Raw genomic sequence first — 15831 nt, 5'->3', positions numbered from 1 at the left:
CTCTGCCACCCACAGCTCTATCCGACTGCTTACTGGAAATTAAATCATGGCTCTCACTAAATTTTCTTAAACTTAACGGCGAAAAAACTGAGGTCCTCCTCATTGGTACCAGATCAACCCTAGCAACACTCAACACTTTCTCCATGTCCATCGACAATACCACTGGTCCTCCATCCCCTCAAGTAAAGAGCCTGGGTGTCATCCTGGACAGCACACTATCGTTTGAAGCCCACATCAATAGCGTTACTCGGTCTGCATACTTCCATCTACGTAACATCAACCGTCTTCGTCCCTCACTTTCACCAACCTGCACCGCTATCCTGGTAAACACCCTGATCACATCTCGTCTGGACTACTGTAACTCTCTCCTCTTTGGTCTTCCGCGGAAATCTCTCCACAAACTCCAACTTGTACAGAACGCAGCCGCTCGTATCATAACTAGAACTCCCTTTATTGAACACATCACTCCTGCCCTGCAGCAACTTCACTGGCTCCCTATCAAATCCCGCATTGACTTTAAGATTCTACTCCTCACATTCAAGATCCTTCACAACCTGGCACCATCATATCTCTCTGAACTTATTCACATCTACACACCTTCTCGAACTCTCCGATCCTCCTCTGCTAACCAGCTCTTCGCTCCATCTGCCAACTTAACCACCATGGGGTCAAGAGCTTTCAGCCGATCAGCCCCTCGCCTATGGAACTCTCTCCCACCTGACATTCGCACTTCAGACTCTGTCTCTACTTTTAAATCCCGCCTGAAAACACACCTATTCAGAGTGGCCTACTCTATCTCCCTTTAACCATGCAATCTTCATTCTTGTTTATTATTATATTAATGCACTTTGAAGTCACGTTCATATTTATTTTTATTTTTATTTATCTATCTATTTTATTTATTTTCTTTCTTTATTCTTTATCTCTGCACTAAATGTCACCTGATTTATATTGTTTGATGTACTGTTTTTGTGTTATGTGTGCCTTGTAAGGTGACCTTGAGTGCTTTGAAAGGCGCCTTTAAATAAAATGCATTATTATTATTATTATTTATCAGTGTGAGTTAGTCATATCAAGTGATATCTGACACATTTACAGTCTTTTTACCATCAAATTCCCTCTTAGTGTTTCCTGTGAGATGACTAAAGCTTCATATTAGCTTCACATCAAGCATTCCATTATAAATGCATTATGAAGGGATCTAATGGTCAGTATGAACAGGAGGAATCATTACAGCAAGAAAAACACTGTTCATTTGGGCTCTTGACTGTTGTTTAAAGACACTTCAAAAATGATGAACCTGTCCTTTAAGAGAAACCTGTGTTACTTACGACTCCTGGTGGTGAGATAAGTGACTGCAGCTCCTGGTTTAATGTGGTCTGGATTGGAAAGAAAGCTGCGTTTTCCTACAAAATCATTTTTATAAATCAGACACCATGCAGACCAACAGGGTCCTGGTCCACATGTTAATGTCATCTGTAAATAGACTTTTAAAAAGCTAGACCTGCTTTGATGTTACCCGAGTGGAGAACTATTAGTTAGATTTTGCCATTTAGTTTTCATGTTTTACAACTGAAATGGATTTTAAACAGCTTTCATGTTAGTTTCAGATAGATGAGCAGGAGGAAACATGAAGATGAGCTCAGACTCAAAGCACTGACACACACGCAGCCTCTGATCATCATAGTTGTCTTTGGAGGATTGTGTTTTCTGGAATTACTTCTTAGCACTGTCAAAAAGAGAACAGACATCCTAAACACGTTTACTAATCCACTAAATAAACCGAATGCTCCACATTCATGTTAATGCTGACTAATGATGTTGTGGAGGTGAGTCTGTCTGCTGACACACACACACTCACACACAGAAAAACACAACACACTGGACTGTAAACAACATTTATTTAAATGTACAAAATCAGATGAATTGTGTTTAATCTTCATCTTCCTCCTCCTCTTCGTCCTGGTTAATCTGGAAGTAGCGGAGTTCGTAGCTCTCCTTGGTGTTTGCCACGACGCGCAGCCAGTCACGAAGATTGTTCTTCTTCAGGTACTTCTTAGTCAGATACTTCAGGTATCTGCAGAGGAAGACACAACCATCAATGTCTGGAAACCTTTAAAGTACATGTGTGGACTGGATCTGGACTGGATCTGATCACTGATTGGATATAAAGATGACAGTGTCCCAAAAGTAAAACCAAAACATTTGGATGGACATGAGTTAAAGTAAAAAATCTAAATACACATCACATACACTTTTCTTTAAGATGTTTTTTCATGTTGTTTATCACACTGATGTTTGTCCAGCTGCTCCTTTTTCTGATAACTTTGTTTACATTAGTTGATGATATAAAAGGGGAGGGGCCAGCTGAGGGGGCGTGTCCCACCACCTGACTCTACTGTACAGACTCTGGCCCCAAATGATGTCACACAAACAAGATGGCTGCTCCAGAAAAAGAAGAAATTTTGGTTCGACTTTTTCCACAGCAGCAGGACGTGGAAACACATCGTCCATCTGACTCAGTACAGGTCATCATGAAATCTAACAGCACTGAACAAGCTGAAAGCTCTCAGTGTTTCATCTACGATTCATTCAATATTTGTCACAGAGTCCATACACAATACAACACTATGTATTATTACATGACGCATGTTTAAGAAGAGCATGACATCAGCTGTAGTTTTAATAAAACAGCATCAACATCTCAAAGTAGAGAAGATCATTTTAAACTTCCAGGTTAGTTGGAATATGAATTAAATAAAACTAAATAATGACTTCATTTAAAATTGTGGAGCTCCACTCTGTTGCTGTTCAGTGATTGGTCAGAATAAATGTAGATACGCAAACAGCTGCTCCATTACTGGACATCAATGAGATCACACATGCACAATTTTAACCTATGGGACAATTTTCTTCACCATTTAAAGAGCTGCAACCATCAGAAGTAAATAGCCTGTAAATATGTGAACGGTTCAGGTTTGATATAACATGATACAATGAGCACAGCTGATCTACACGATGGAGTCATGTGCACTGTTGACTATGAACAGCTGCACAACATCAGTCAGATGTTATCAGTGGTTCATACTGAGAGCAGGATGCTTATAATGATTGGCTCTGATGTCTCTACACTGTTTACATATTTGATATGATTCATTTAGGAAAAACAATGTTGAATCTAATATTTGTAGCTGTGTCCATTTCAAGTGAAGCTTCATGTTTTTCTATGTGTGTGGACTTTGAGCTTCTTATATGTCCACATAGCACTGCACCTCAATACTAATCTATGACTACATTTATTCTAATCAACACATCACAGACATTACAGACTAATTAACACAACTAACTGTGTGACTGTCAGCTAGGTTGGTTCTTGTATAACAGTGTTATTGTAGTTAGAGTTGAGGTGATTGAGTCATAGTACAGTTTAATGAGCAGAGTGGAGCTCAGTTGGAGATGTGAGTGTACAAGTCTGAACATGGTGTATTTAGTATTGAGAAAGACAACATGTTAGAGGAATCTTCTTTATGCTGCACACTGACTTGCATTTCTCTCACAGACACAGCTGTACATGTCAGCTCTGTGTGATGGTCACTAATGTTTCATACTGTTTTCAGACGGGCTATGACAGCTGACTGCTCTGTGTGTGACCTGCTAACTGATGGAGGATGCTTCATGTCAGAGGAGAGAGGAGCCAACATCCTGTCCACCTCCATCTGTTTACTGATTGGTGGGCTGATCTGACTGGACAGTAGAGCCCGCCCCATACTGGATCTTAGGGGCCAATACCGATACTGATACTGATATTAGGAAGCAAAAAAGTTGTGATATGGATATATTGGCTGACAATCATATGTACAGAATATATATTTTAAACATTTATTTGCAGTGATCCCTCAAATGTGGTTATTACTCACTTGTGACAAAGATGTGTAATAATATTGATATTTTTCAGTCTAACAATAAACTTTATTGTACAAAAGACATCAGTGGTTTGAAACAGTAAAAACACAGCTGGGAATATAATCATTATAATTAGCTACGAATAAAAAACACAGAACAAAAAAACAAATATACATGTATTAAAGTTGAATTAATAAAAACGATCAAATATACATAAAATCATAAAATCTATTTAACATAACTTTTTTTTAAAAATATCAGCGCATATCAAACAGCATATTCACAGACACCAATATATAGGTGATAGGTAGATATCGGTCAATAATATCAGCCAGGCTCTACTGAACAGCAAACGGAAATAGTCATTTAAACATATAGTATGATCCTAGACATGACAAACTAGTGGTGAAACAGTCATGTTTGTTATATTTGTTCATACAGTAAGAATATCACTTGTGTAGGATCTAAGTCAACACTTCTCAACATTGTCAGCTTCATTTTCCACTTAACACACACATACTGTAGGAGTGCCTCGGTAGCTACGTGGTTAGCACTAGGCATGGGCCGGTATGAGATTCTGGCGGTATGATAACCATAAGAAAAAATATCACGGTTTCACGGTATGGCGGTATTGCGATTACAGCTCTAAAATGTTCCTAAAAGGAAGAAAAATAAAGACAGACATGTTCATTTAACCTGAATCAGTAATGACAGTGTGAGGGGTCGTGATACTCTACGCTGCAGCTGCACCACCTGAGGGATTTCTGACCCTAACCACTTTCTGTCTTTGACCAGACAAAACACGGCTCATACCTTAGGAACGGTATGACAGAAAATTTGGCGGTTTCGGTTATCATGGCTTTTCAAATCGCGGTATACCTTGAACACGGTTATCATCCCATGCCTAGTTAGCACGCATGCTACATAACAGCAGTGTCCCTGGTTCAATTTCGGCAGTGGACCTTTGCTGCAGGTCACTACCCTCTCTCTCTGTTTCCTGTTGGACTCTATGCCATGCCCTATCAAAAATAAAGCTTTAAAAACACTCTGTGGCTCATTCAGGAACAACAAAGAGCTGTACAGACTGAGACTGAACACTCAGAGTCCAATACACAATCACTGTAGTTACATGTGTAAAACCAATAAGTAGACTTGAAGCACATGTAGTGTGGTTGAAACATACTGTATACTGATGAACACACACATCAGTTTATCTTTTTCATTTACGAGTCAGCTGATGAACTCAGACCTAGATGTGAATCACTGCTGTGTGTATAGAATTACACATATTACACATTACACATGCACTTCATTTGCAATAGTGTTTGTTTCCTTTCATTGAAATGTTACTAGAGTAGGCTGAGTTACAGATACACTGTGCCAGCGCGCACGCACGCGCACACACACACACACACACACACACACACACACACACACACACACACACACACACACACACACACACACCTCAGTTTTCTCTATCAGTATCTCATTTCTTCCTCACAGGTCACTGCTGGTGTGTTAATGTAGGTACTGCTAAGCTACACTGCACTGTGGTGAAGTTCAAACCATAAAAATGTCTGTGTCAGCAGTTCAGTGTCTGAAAAGACAGCAACAACCTGTTGCCACACTGTTTTTTGTGGCTTTGTCAGTCAGAGGTAGATCAAACCAGTGCTGAAGCTCATTTCACACAGAAACATGAGGACTTACCACTCTATATAAACTCACAAGCAAGTGAACACATCTGAGAGTAGAAGAGGTGAAACAGAAAAACATGGACGTTACTGATTTAGGGGACTTCCTGCAGCAGTTATGTCAGCTTATTGTCTCAACTGGATTCATCCATTACTCACATGTAAAACTTAGACTATTGGCTTATTTTTTGTGCCCCTTAAAATAACAACTCGTACACTGAATGTGCACAGCTTGGCAGGTGTGTATAAACTGTGAGAGTGTCTTACCTTTTGGAGAAGGGAACCTCAGAGGACACGGTGATCTTGCTCTTGCTCCTCTCGATGGAGACCACACCACCACCCAGGTTGCCAGCTTTCCCGTTCACCTTGATGCGCTCCTGAAGGAACTGCTCCTATAAACACAACACACACACCCCACCACATTAGTAAAAAAGAGTGTGTTCAATGTGCAAACTTGACCTGTAGAGACTTGCTTATGTTAGATAATGTATCACAGAGAACATCATTTTTAAGTTATGTTAGTATTACACAACACTACAACAGCTTCATTATTTTCATACTATACAAATTTATTTCAGCATGAGGGAAACTCACGTTCCACAGAGTCAAACACAGCTGCTAACTTGACTAAAGCAAACTACCAATAAGAACATCCAGTGAGTGAGCGACTGAGTGATAGACTTACAAAGTTGGCAGCATCCATGATGCCATCTTCAACAGGATGGGTGCAGTCCAGTGTGAACTTCAGGACCTGCTTCTTCTTCTTACCACCTTTACCGTGGTTCTGCTTCTTCTGCTATGAACAAAAAAAAGAGCAGAAAACAGTGAGTGGACAGCAGGGAGAGGTTAATACAGGATGTCAACTCTTTCTAATGATAGTCTGTTTACTTCTGGAGACAATTAACTGTTTGTTGACACATGCGCAGACCGAACGAGACATACAACTTGTTTTTTTATTATTATTCAGAATCAATCTTTTTTAACTGAAGCTTATTACAGGCTCTTACTATATATTTAATCAAAGTCATTTGGGTAGAAACTATTAAATAAACGCGGTAACACGAGAGAATATGAAGAATAGAGCAGTTTATTGTTCTGTTTCATTCTCTGTAGACTCGCTAGTTTGCCGACAAGCAGCACACAGTACGTAGAGACAACGTTCAAGTGACGCAACGTAAATATACAGTAACATTAAAAACAGTGCATTTTAATACAACTAGTTAAATACAGCGTGTTGTCCTGCAGGCTGTAGACAGGCTGCACACAGGCTGGCTGGCTCACAACGTGGTGTTTCACTCGACGGTGTTTCATCCCGCTAACGTTAGCACAGAGGCAGCCATAGGCCACAAACACTCCGCTACATGTGTGTCTACTTAAAAAAAACACGTTAAATCACGACCCCAGTCCCTAAAATCTGGCTACAACTGTTCTAACATGCCTGGCGTTGCACTCCGAGCCTTTTCTCAGGCGTTCACAGCCGAAAATACTCAGTTTTTGTGATTTTATCGACACGCGATTTGACTTACTATAGGCGCCATGGCGGAGAAGCTAGCAGAAAGGAAGAGCTAGCCGTGCGCATGCGTCACATTTGGCTCTACGAGTCAAACGTCAAATCATCGATTGATACATCCGTTCAATCCGAGGGTATGATCTGAGATTGATTTACAAGTAGGGATTTTTTTATCACCTTAAAATGTAAATATGTATGTTGAAATTAAAGTGTCAACACCATTAAGTTTTATTCAGTGTTGTCATCATTTAGCAGACTTAGGTTTTCTTAATGATGATAAAATGGAATCTGACTGCAGCTACAATCTGATGGGGACAGAACACAGGAGGCAATAACAACTGAACATGAAAATTATAGGTAAAGATCTAGAAAAACTAAACTAAGACTGTAATCTCTCAGTCCGATCCAGTAGCCTTGTGTTTGGTGATTTGCACTTGAGGCTATTCTAGACAATTAGAATATAAACCAATATTACACCTGTTCAACTATAAATTGATTTCTTTCTTTCTGTGACAAAATAATGTTTGCTTTTTCAGACTGACATGTCAGTAATCATGTCATCTGTTCTTCCAAATGTAATACAGCATGTCCACTTTGTTGATCTCACTCTATCATAGATCATGTCTGCTAATTGGAGATATAAAGACAAATCGACTTGATTTTATTTGACACGTGTTGTTGAGAAAACCTGCTTTATGAATAGATGCACAGTATTGAGCCATCAGTTTTCAGTCAGAGTGACATGTGTTTAATACAGGCCTAAGATAAACAGTGTTTCTATACAGTAAAAGTGCAACAAATCCAAACTCAGCTCAGGTCTGCCATGCTGCATCGCTCAACTCATTATTATGTGAACTCTTTGCATACAGCAGCTTCAGGATCTAACCCTACACAATGCACTCCACACGTATATGCTACAAGTGTGTCACTTTAAACTCAGACTAACTTTCTTATCCCAAAACACACCTGTGTATAAACACACACACATGCATTCTGAACTGCTTTACAAAAGTCCTGTATTTAGTAGATTGTGCCATTGGTCAACACTAAAGCATAAAGACAAATAAATTAAAAAAATAAAACTGGTCCTGAGTGTTAGAATTAGTAGTGATGAATGGTCTTATTTACTTGTTTAGTTTAGACCATGTAGTAATTAGGGTTAGGGTTAGTAAGTAATTGTATAGCAGGCTAAAGTGATTCTGAATCAGTTATTTTACAAAAAGAAAAATACTTTTTTGTGTTAAGTTACTGAAGATGAATTTGTGTTCATTCAAAGAAAGTATAACAGGCTGAATTACGTTAAAACAATTCATTTCTTCTTTTACAATAATTTCTTTGTATCTCTGTGGAATAAATACCAACAAAACATAATAATCATCATATCCACAGGAATTTCACAATGGGTGCATTATTATTAACAAATTCAGCCAAATTTTGAAATAAGCATTGTCTGTACATATCTCAGACATATGAGAACTCTGCCTAAATATAATAATAATATACATCTTCTTAAAGGACAAGTAAAGAAGGGTGTGAATTTTACAGTTCTTGTTAATGTCACTTTTGTGTCAGTATGCTAGCCTCAGCAGTGATATTAGCTCTCCTGCTAATAGTTTAGCATACTGTATTTCAAGTCATAGTAGCACAAAGCTGAAACAACCAAATGCTACAAACATGCTACAACTTTAGCATGTTAGCCTGTGCTAATGTTAGTGGGAAAAAGCCTGGACTGTAGTGTATGTAATACAGACTAATGTTAAATCAGAGCCAAGCTAAAACTTTAGCGTGGACAATTTTAAGTGGTAAAATAGTACACACCAAGCTAAAACTATCAAAAACAGTTGAGTGAAGGTAACAAGCTAAATATTTAGCATACAGCTACAATGCTAATACGTATACAACTGTGACTTGTAATATTAATATCCAAAGTTCATTATTTCAAGCTCATAGCCAATTTTTATTCTCATATATAAATCCAAACTTCAAATATGACTGTCTAGTCACAGTGTTTCACTCATGATAGCATGAGACCATACAGCTGTACTATTTGTCAGTTTGCAAAGTCTGTACAATAACCAATGAAAATGGTTATTCATTTAGGATTGTTTACTTCAGGATCAACTCCAAAGGGAACATTCAAACTGTGCCAACTACAGAGGCCCAAGGAAACTAAAAACTCATTTGTCTGAATAAATAGTGCGCTAGGATTCATATTTCCTACTCTCAAATTCATGTTAAAAACTCTCAACTACTTCATATTCACTCTTGAATTAATCATTCATGCACACAAATGAGCAGAACATTTTAATCAAGGGTATTCTGTACATACTATAAAGCTCTGAGATAAATTTGCCCTTTATTTTATTATATTTTGGGATATATTAATAATGACCCCCCCTATTTGTTTGTATACAAGGTGACCAATGGCACAATTTCCCCAAATCATGTATTCTAACACATTCTGAAAAAGAAAAATTCTTTTCTAAAAGTTACCCTGTGAAGCCATTAATATTTTATTTTTTTGTAAACAAACACAGACACACTCCTCATGCACTACAGTGCCACTAGTGGTCAGAGACTCCACAGGGTACCTTTAAAAACATAAACTTTACATACAGAGCATCTTTGCAGACTATGTTTACCAAATCTCTCCATCACACAGTGGGACCAGTAGGTTTGTAGAGACTCAGCCTCTCTCTGTAAGCCTTTACAACACACAACTCAGTCATTTGGTTGCTTTCTAGCACAAAGTGAGCATGAAAGGTGAACAGAAGAACACAATGATAATGAACTCATGCTGATGGAAATGAGAGGACATGGTGCTGTTCTGCAAAGTTCTCATTCTTAAAAAAGAAAAGAAAAGAAAAAGAAAACAACTGATGCTACAACACAGGAGGTAATGATCAATATTAATTATCTATTTTTTCATACCTCTGTGTACACAAATGTGACCAAATAAATTAAATGTAGGAAAAAAATGAGACTAAGAATGGTAGCTTCAATATCAAATGAGTCCAAAAAACACCTGAAATGTATGTGTCATACAAAGCAACAGGTGTGACTAGTGGCTGAAGTGTTTTAGCCTGAGTGGATTACAGTGTTAAGACATAGAGCAGCCAGTATATTCAGTCACTGTCTAACTAAGTGATGGAGCTCCACTACAAGGATTGTACTGCCTTAAAAAACCTGATACAAATACTATTTTTTGTGGATAAACTTTTAAATGAAAACTTTATATAATCTAATGTTCCCTTTCCTCTGGTTTTCAGTGGACATCCATGTTCTGGACTGTTTGAGAGGCTTCTCCACCTTTGAAAAAGAAAATAGTTACGAGGGACACTTCAGGAATACTGCAGTGATGTATATGTATATGTGTATGTGTCACAGCTGTTGCTTACATTGATACATATGTTACGTATGTTGGAGCTTTGGAACTATAGCATGACTTGGTTTCTACAATCATTTTTGTTTTGACCCGTTTTTGTTTTTTTGTAACTGTTGTGAATCCAAAATGATGACAGCTGTCATCCAGTGACATCTTTAGACAGTACAGAGGAGAGATCTTCACTCACAGATCTAATGTGAAACAGATGAGGAAAAACGACAGGAATAAATTCATTTACAAAGAAAACTAAAAAGACAACACCTGATCCAAAATGGACCTGAGGAGTTTTAAACTCAATCTAAACCCATGTCATTTTTCCTGCACATTTCATACAGAACTGGCCTGCCTCAAGTCCTGAAACTGGTCTTGGTTTATAGATCTAGAGTGGAGGGTGAGGAGCTTTTATATTCAGATGACAGATTTCAGTGGAAATATTAATAAACATAATCACACCTTTTGAAGCTGGTGGATTTCCTGTGAAGCTGAAACATTCATTATAACAACATCAACATCAAAGACGGCTCGTTTCACTCTCTGCTGACTCATCATTCTTCAACACAACAGGTCATCAGTTAACACCAAGCATGGTCAGAGCATGCAAACAGAAACAAGTGAAACAGATGGAGCGAGTGCTATTGGAATACATGGAATTCATTGGTCGTCTGGCCTTTCTAAGTGGACTATGGAGGTTGGTAGAAAAACAGCAGCCCAGCTGCCTACCGCTGCACCAGCTGTCAGGGTCTCTGTCTGTGAGCTACAGGACTCAGCCAGCTGCACGGTCACCCCCCCCCCCCCCTCCTCTGGAGGGCAGCCACGGCTAATGCCACACATCCACCAGGTCTGACCTGCTTCAGTGCTTTAAGTCTGTTAGGTCCAGTATCCAGCTGCTTGGTCTAGTTGACGCGGATTCCTGAGATGAAAGGCAGCCCGGTAGCAACCCTCTTCTTGTACTCCACATAGTCCTCTGCAAAGAAATGAATGAGGGAGAGCTCCTCCTCCTCGATCCGCTCCCGAAAGAACCTCCAGCTGGCTATCGTGTAGCCCAGTATACACACAGGGTTACACAACATGACCTGCAACAGACAACACTCATCAGTCAACAAACACAACATGTGACCAACACTGTCCTAGCATGCTGCCTTTGATTCTAGCACATGATTAAAGCAGAGACCATTAGAATAGAATCGAGACGTGTAAATTGAAACATAGGCAGATTCAGACCTGTGTTCCTATGCTCCAGTAGAACCAGCCCACATAGGAGGGGTGTCTGAAGTAGGAGTAGACTCCATCAGTCACCAGGACGTGGCTCTGGGCCTTTTCATTCTGGACGATGTGGTTGAAGTTGGAGCCGGCCGTCAACATGGCCGCCTTGCGCAGACCCTCGCCACACAGCACCATAAAGAGACCCAATAAACCCAACCAGTTCAGCTGCTTCATATCTGAGAGACACAACAGGACAGACATGAGTGATTCTACACATTTTATCATGCTATGTTCAGATGAAGGTGTTGTAGGATGTGTGATGGACCCCTGCTTCTGTCTGCTGGACTCCCTGAAATCCTAAACACATCATTCAAATAGTTATTAAAATGAAATCAAGCTCCCTTTCAAATCAAGCATTCTGAGATATGAGTGGGAAGTATTGTTCATGTAACTGCTTAACCAATTCATGTGATCTGATACTTCAGTACACTCACAACCACTGACTGCCTCTGTTCTAAACTGAACACTATTTCACACAGTGACCATACACACTTCAGCCGTATACTTGGATTTGACCTTTTCTTTTTTTTCACTGTGTGGAAAAGTGAAAGGTGAGACTGGTGCAGCTGTTCCATGAGCTCAGTGAGCAGGTGAGCTGGAACATAAACAACAGATGATCCTAGGAAAGATGGAAGACTGCAACTCATGATTGTTTTCAGTTTAGCCATTAATTATTATTATTATTATTATTATTATTACTACTAGTCAAATTTTAAATGAGTAAAACAAAAACATCAGTAATAATGTGAATACATTTCAGACACAGCCTCTGACAGACACTAGCAGCCTGTAGAAGGACACTACTAAGTTAAATCAGGTGTTGTGGTGGACCGATGCAGTGTTGAGTGAGGTTTTTGTTTGTTTGTGTGTGTGTGTGTGTGTGTGTGTGTGTGTGTGTGTGTGTGTGTGTGTGTGTGTGTGCGCGCGCTGGAGAACGGAGAAAATCACTTTGTATTAATCTAAATGAGCATCTTTCTCACTCCCACCGCTCCCTTTCTTCATTCACTGTAGCTCGCTCGACCACAGCTGCTCTCTCTCCCTACTCACAGCTTTCCTCCTCTTTTTCATCTCTTCTTACTTTTCATTTAAAGTTATCAAATGAATAGCAATGACCTCCCCTCCCTCTTAGTAACATCTTTATATTCCACCACTGCTCTGTTATACAGCTCTGCCTCTGATTGGCCACAGCGGTATAACATTGGGTTGTGTTTCTCCAGAAGTTGACTCTGGATCAACATTCTTCTTCTTGCATGCTGCTGTGGCCAACCCCCCCCCCCCCCCCCACAGCCTAAACCCACCACCCTGTTTCAAATGCATGGGAGGACTGGCATTTTCACTGCACTTGTTCTGAATGCGGCCCGTCTTATCCGCTGTGTGTGTGTGTGTGTGTGTGTGTGTGTGTGTGTGTGTGTGTGTGTGTGTGTGTGTGTGTGTGTGTGTGTGTGCAGTCCATGTCCTGAGCTGACGGTCAGTTCGACAGTTTACACTGGTGGCGTCAGTAAAACATACACAACAGTTTCATAGTGGACTGAGTGCAATGACAGAGAGACACACCAACCTGGAACTATAAGCTTCTCCACAGTGAACTCCACCCACGATGAGACAGCAGCCAGGGTGTACTCCACACTGTGGTTGAGCAGGAACGAGTCCAGCGACAGGCTGCGAGGGTTAATGATGGCCGTCACCAGGTACTCTGAGTAGTGGAAGAACGACAGGGAGCACATGTACCTGCAGAGACAATGCTCAAACTGTAATAGGCTTACATCACTAAATACAACACATTGACTACAAGTGTGTCTCTCTAGAGCTTAAAAGGACAAGTTCACTATTTTTCAAATGTCAGGTGTACTGAGGGTGAAAACACAACATTTCACACAACAGGAAAGGCAGGGACAACAATTCTTGTTTGTGATTGGACATAACCCATGTTAATTAACACTGGTCAGTGATAGCCTACTATAGGAAGTAAAGTCTCACTGACTGGTGCTGCTGGGGCTTTGTCTTTATTCAAAAAGCTATCACCTGGCTGCAGAGAGGTGGATTTAAACCAAACAGTTCTCAGACCAGAATATATAATAGAACCATGTGATTTGACTAAAAAAAAGGGGGAAAAAAGCTGAAGAATAATTATATTCGTTTGCAGTTTATTATTGGGCCAGGCTGGCAGCATCTCCTATTTATCCTGCTGGCTTAGGCCATCTCCCTGCCTTGATGCAGGGAGATAGCAAACACAGAGAGAGTGAGAGATGTTGGCAGTGACATGACAGGGAATGATGAGATGCAAATGCAGCACAAACTGCACCAAGTTTAACGTATTAACCCAAAAATAGTTCATAATAGCCTGTGGTGGAAGTATAGTAACAAAGGCACTAAAACGACTTGATTTGAATGTGTTTAAATACATTCTTACACAGAAGGTGGATTTAGTCCTCCATCACTTCCATTGTAAGAGCATTATGAAGGGATCTTCTAATGGTCAGTATGAACAGGAGGAATGATTATATTATATTATTAGTCAAGCAGTTAACACTATTTTAATTCACTGATTCAAATGTAAAACATAAAAAAGGTCAGAGGGATATTATGCAATTCATTTCTACAAACAGGGTTCCCATACATTTTTACCAATGAATCTTCAAAACTCTTCCATAACTATTCCATAATATTTTACCCAATTTCCATCATTTACATAGTTTAACGAAGATAGGCAGGAAGATTTTGCAATTACATCCAGAGGAAGTGTTTGGCCCCAGATCACATATTAGAAGATATTAATAAGCTAAATATAGAAATTGAATCATATTAAAAGAATCTACTGATTTTTGACATGGTAAAAGTGGGAGGTCCATGTTCATGCAGCCTGTCTTATATCGTAATCTGATAGAGCCATCTCTAATTCAAAACTTTTCCAAAACATTCACCTAATTCCAAACCATTTCCAGGCCTGGAAAACAGTTTTTCTAATTTCATAACTTTTCCAGGAATTTCATGACTGAGGGAGCCCTGTACACAGCAGTGCATGTTACTTAAAAAGAAGAAATTGACCCTGACAAAACAACATCTGAATGTGTTTACATACCAGCCAAATTGTGTCCAGGTGGTTTCAGAGCAGCTTATAACTAAGCCGCAGCCAAAAGTGACTCCCAGAAAGCAGGCTCTCACAGCCACCTACAACAAGTCAGGACAGTCAGGTTATCCCGGGACATACAGATACAGAAACAAACTAACCCTCCTCTAACTCACATTAACAGAGTTACAGTACACTCCTCAATTTTAATTATGTGTTGCCTATTTAAAAAGCAACATAACTTTTATTAGCATTATATGGAAGAACGGTGAGTTATGAGGAGCTTAGTTAAAACCTGTCGATGCTATTAACAGAAGCATGAATACTTAGCCCTACAGCTTTACCGTTAACGTTACCTGCCTCAGATTTCTATCTTAAGCGCATCAACGTCGCTTCAGCTAATGAGCTTAACTACACGGGCAGCTATGTTAGCTAGCATAGGATTTAGTTAGCCAACATTAGCAGTGCAACATTCAACTTTAAACGGCAAAGTGAAGTACGTCAGATTAGACTATTAGTTTCCATGTGCTGGATTAAACACCGTCTTGCTGAGCAGCGCTGAAACGTGTTTAAAGTTATTTAAACTGAGACAGAATGTGGAACCAGCGAGGAAGTTAGCTAGCTTTGAGCTAACGTGAACTTACCTTGTACAGAGGTCCTCTGTATGTGATGAGCAAGAGGCCGTTGATAACTGCTATGTAGATGCTAATAGCTATTTTCCCGGGAGTTTCCGTTAGATAATCAAAAACCCAGTCGAGATGTCCAAACCAGGTTCTGACCAAAGGGATTATGACCACGCTGAGCCCTAATATAAAGCTTTTTATACTTACTCTTCCTTCTAGCACCAACTTACTGCCTGCCATGATGGAAGCACTGCTGAAGTAAATATCGCGATATGTGAATGGCAGCCTCGAGATGTCCGTTTGACATGTGTTTTGATTTGATGAGCTCTCACTGAAGGAAGAGACACCATTGGTTTACTATGATATGACGTTTTAACATTTCATCT

At 39.7% G+C, this 15831-nt stretch overlaps 2 protein-coding genes across 3 annotated transcripts; both read right to left on the bottom strand.

Moving 5' to 3' along the window:
• Nucleotides 1-1884: 1884 nt before the first annotated feature.
• LOC128357367 (60S ribosomal protein L22) lies at nt 1885-7176 on the bottom strand. 2 transcript variants are annotated; one of them, XM_053317701.1, is made up of 4 exons: nt 7124-7176; nt 6283-6393; nt 5865-5989; nt 1885-2077 (listed from the first exon to the last, which is right to left on the bottom strand). In XM_053317701.1, the coding sequence occupies exons 1-4, from the start codon at nt 7133-7135 to the stop codon at nt 1933-1935; spliced, it is 393 nt and encodes a 130-aa protein (XP_053173676.1). In that variant the 5' UTR covers nt 7136-7176; the 3' UTR covers nt 1885-1932. The 2 variants fall into 2 exon arrangements, with proteins under 2 accessions (XP_053173676.1, XP_053173677.1); XM_053317702.1 differs by having other exon boundaries at nt 6283-6390; nt 7124-7169.
• A 1992-nt stretch (nt 7177-9168) lies between these two features.
• On the bottom strand, nt 9169-15685 carry icmt (isoprenylcysteine carboxyl methyltransferase). The gene is made up of 5 exons (XM_053317700.1): nt 15467-15685; nt 14835-14923; nt 13314-13483; nt 11714-11931; nt 9169-11565 (listed from the first exon to the last, which is right to left on the bottom strand). The coding sequence occupies exons 1-5, from the start codon at nt 15683-15685 to the stop codon at nt 11386-11388; spliced, it is 876 nt and encodes a 291-aa protein (XP_053173675.1). The 3' UTR covers nt 9169-11385.
• Between the last annotated feature and the right edge of the window lie 146 nt (nt 15686-15831).

Source organism: Scomber japonicus, chromosome 4 (genome assembly GCF_027409825.1).
Source record: "Scomber japonicus isolate fScoJap1 chromosome 4, fScoJap1.pri, whole genome shotgun sequence".
Classification (NCBI taxonomy): Eukaryota; Metazoa; Chordata; class Actinopteri; order Scombriformes; family Scombridae; genus Scomber; species Scomber japonicus.
This window is presented reverse-complemented; position numbering and strand designations above follow the sequence as displayed.

Bases quoted from the DNA above. Each gene is read 5' to 3' on its own strand.
- LOC128357367 (XM_053317701.1), bottom strand. The intron at 5,990-6,282 runs GTAAGTCTATCA...TTGTGTTTATAG, and splicing joins TCATGGATGCTGCCAACTTT to GAGCAGTTCCTTCAGGAGCG. The intron at 2,078-5,864 runs GTAAGACACTCT...CTTCCTCTGCAG, and splicing joins GAGGTTCCCTTCTCCAAAAG to ATACCTGAAGTATCTGACTA.
- icmt (XM_053317700.1), bottom strand. From the start codon at position 15,685: ATGGCAGGCAGTAAGTTGGTGCTAGAAGGAAGAGTAAGTATAAAAAGC. The intron at 13,484-14,834 runs GTATGTAAACAC...TTGTCTCTGCAG, and splicing joins ACCTGGACACAATTTGGCTG to GTACATGTGCTCCCTGTCGT. The intron at 11,932-13,313 runs GTTGGTGTGTCT...TGTGTCTCTCAG, and splicing joins GGAGAAGCTTATAGTTCCAG to ATATGAAGCAGCTGAACTGG.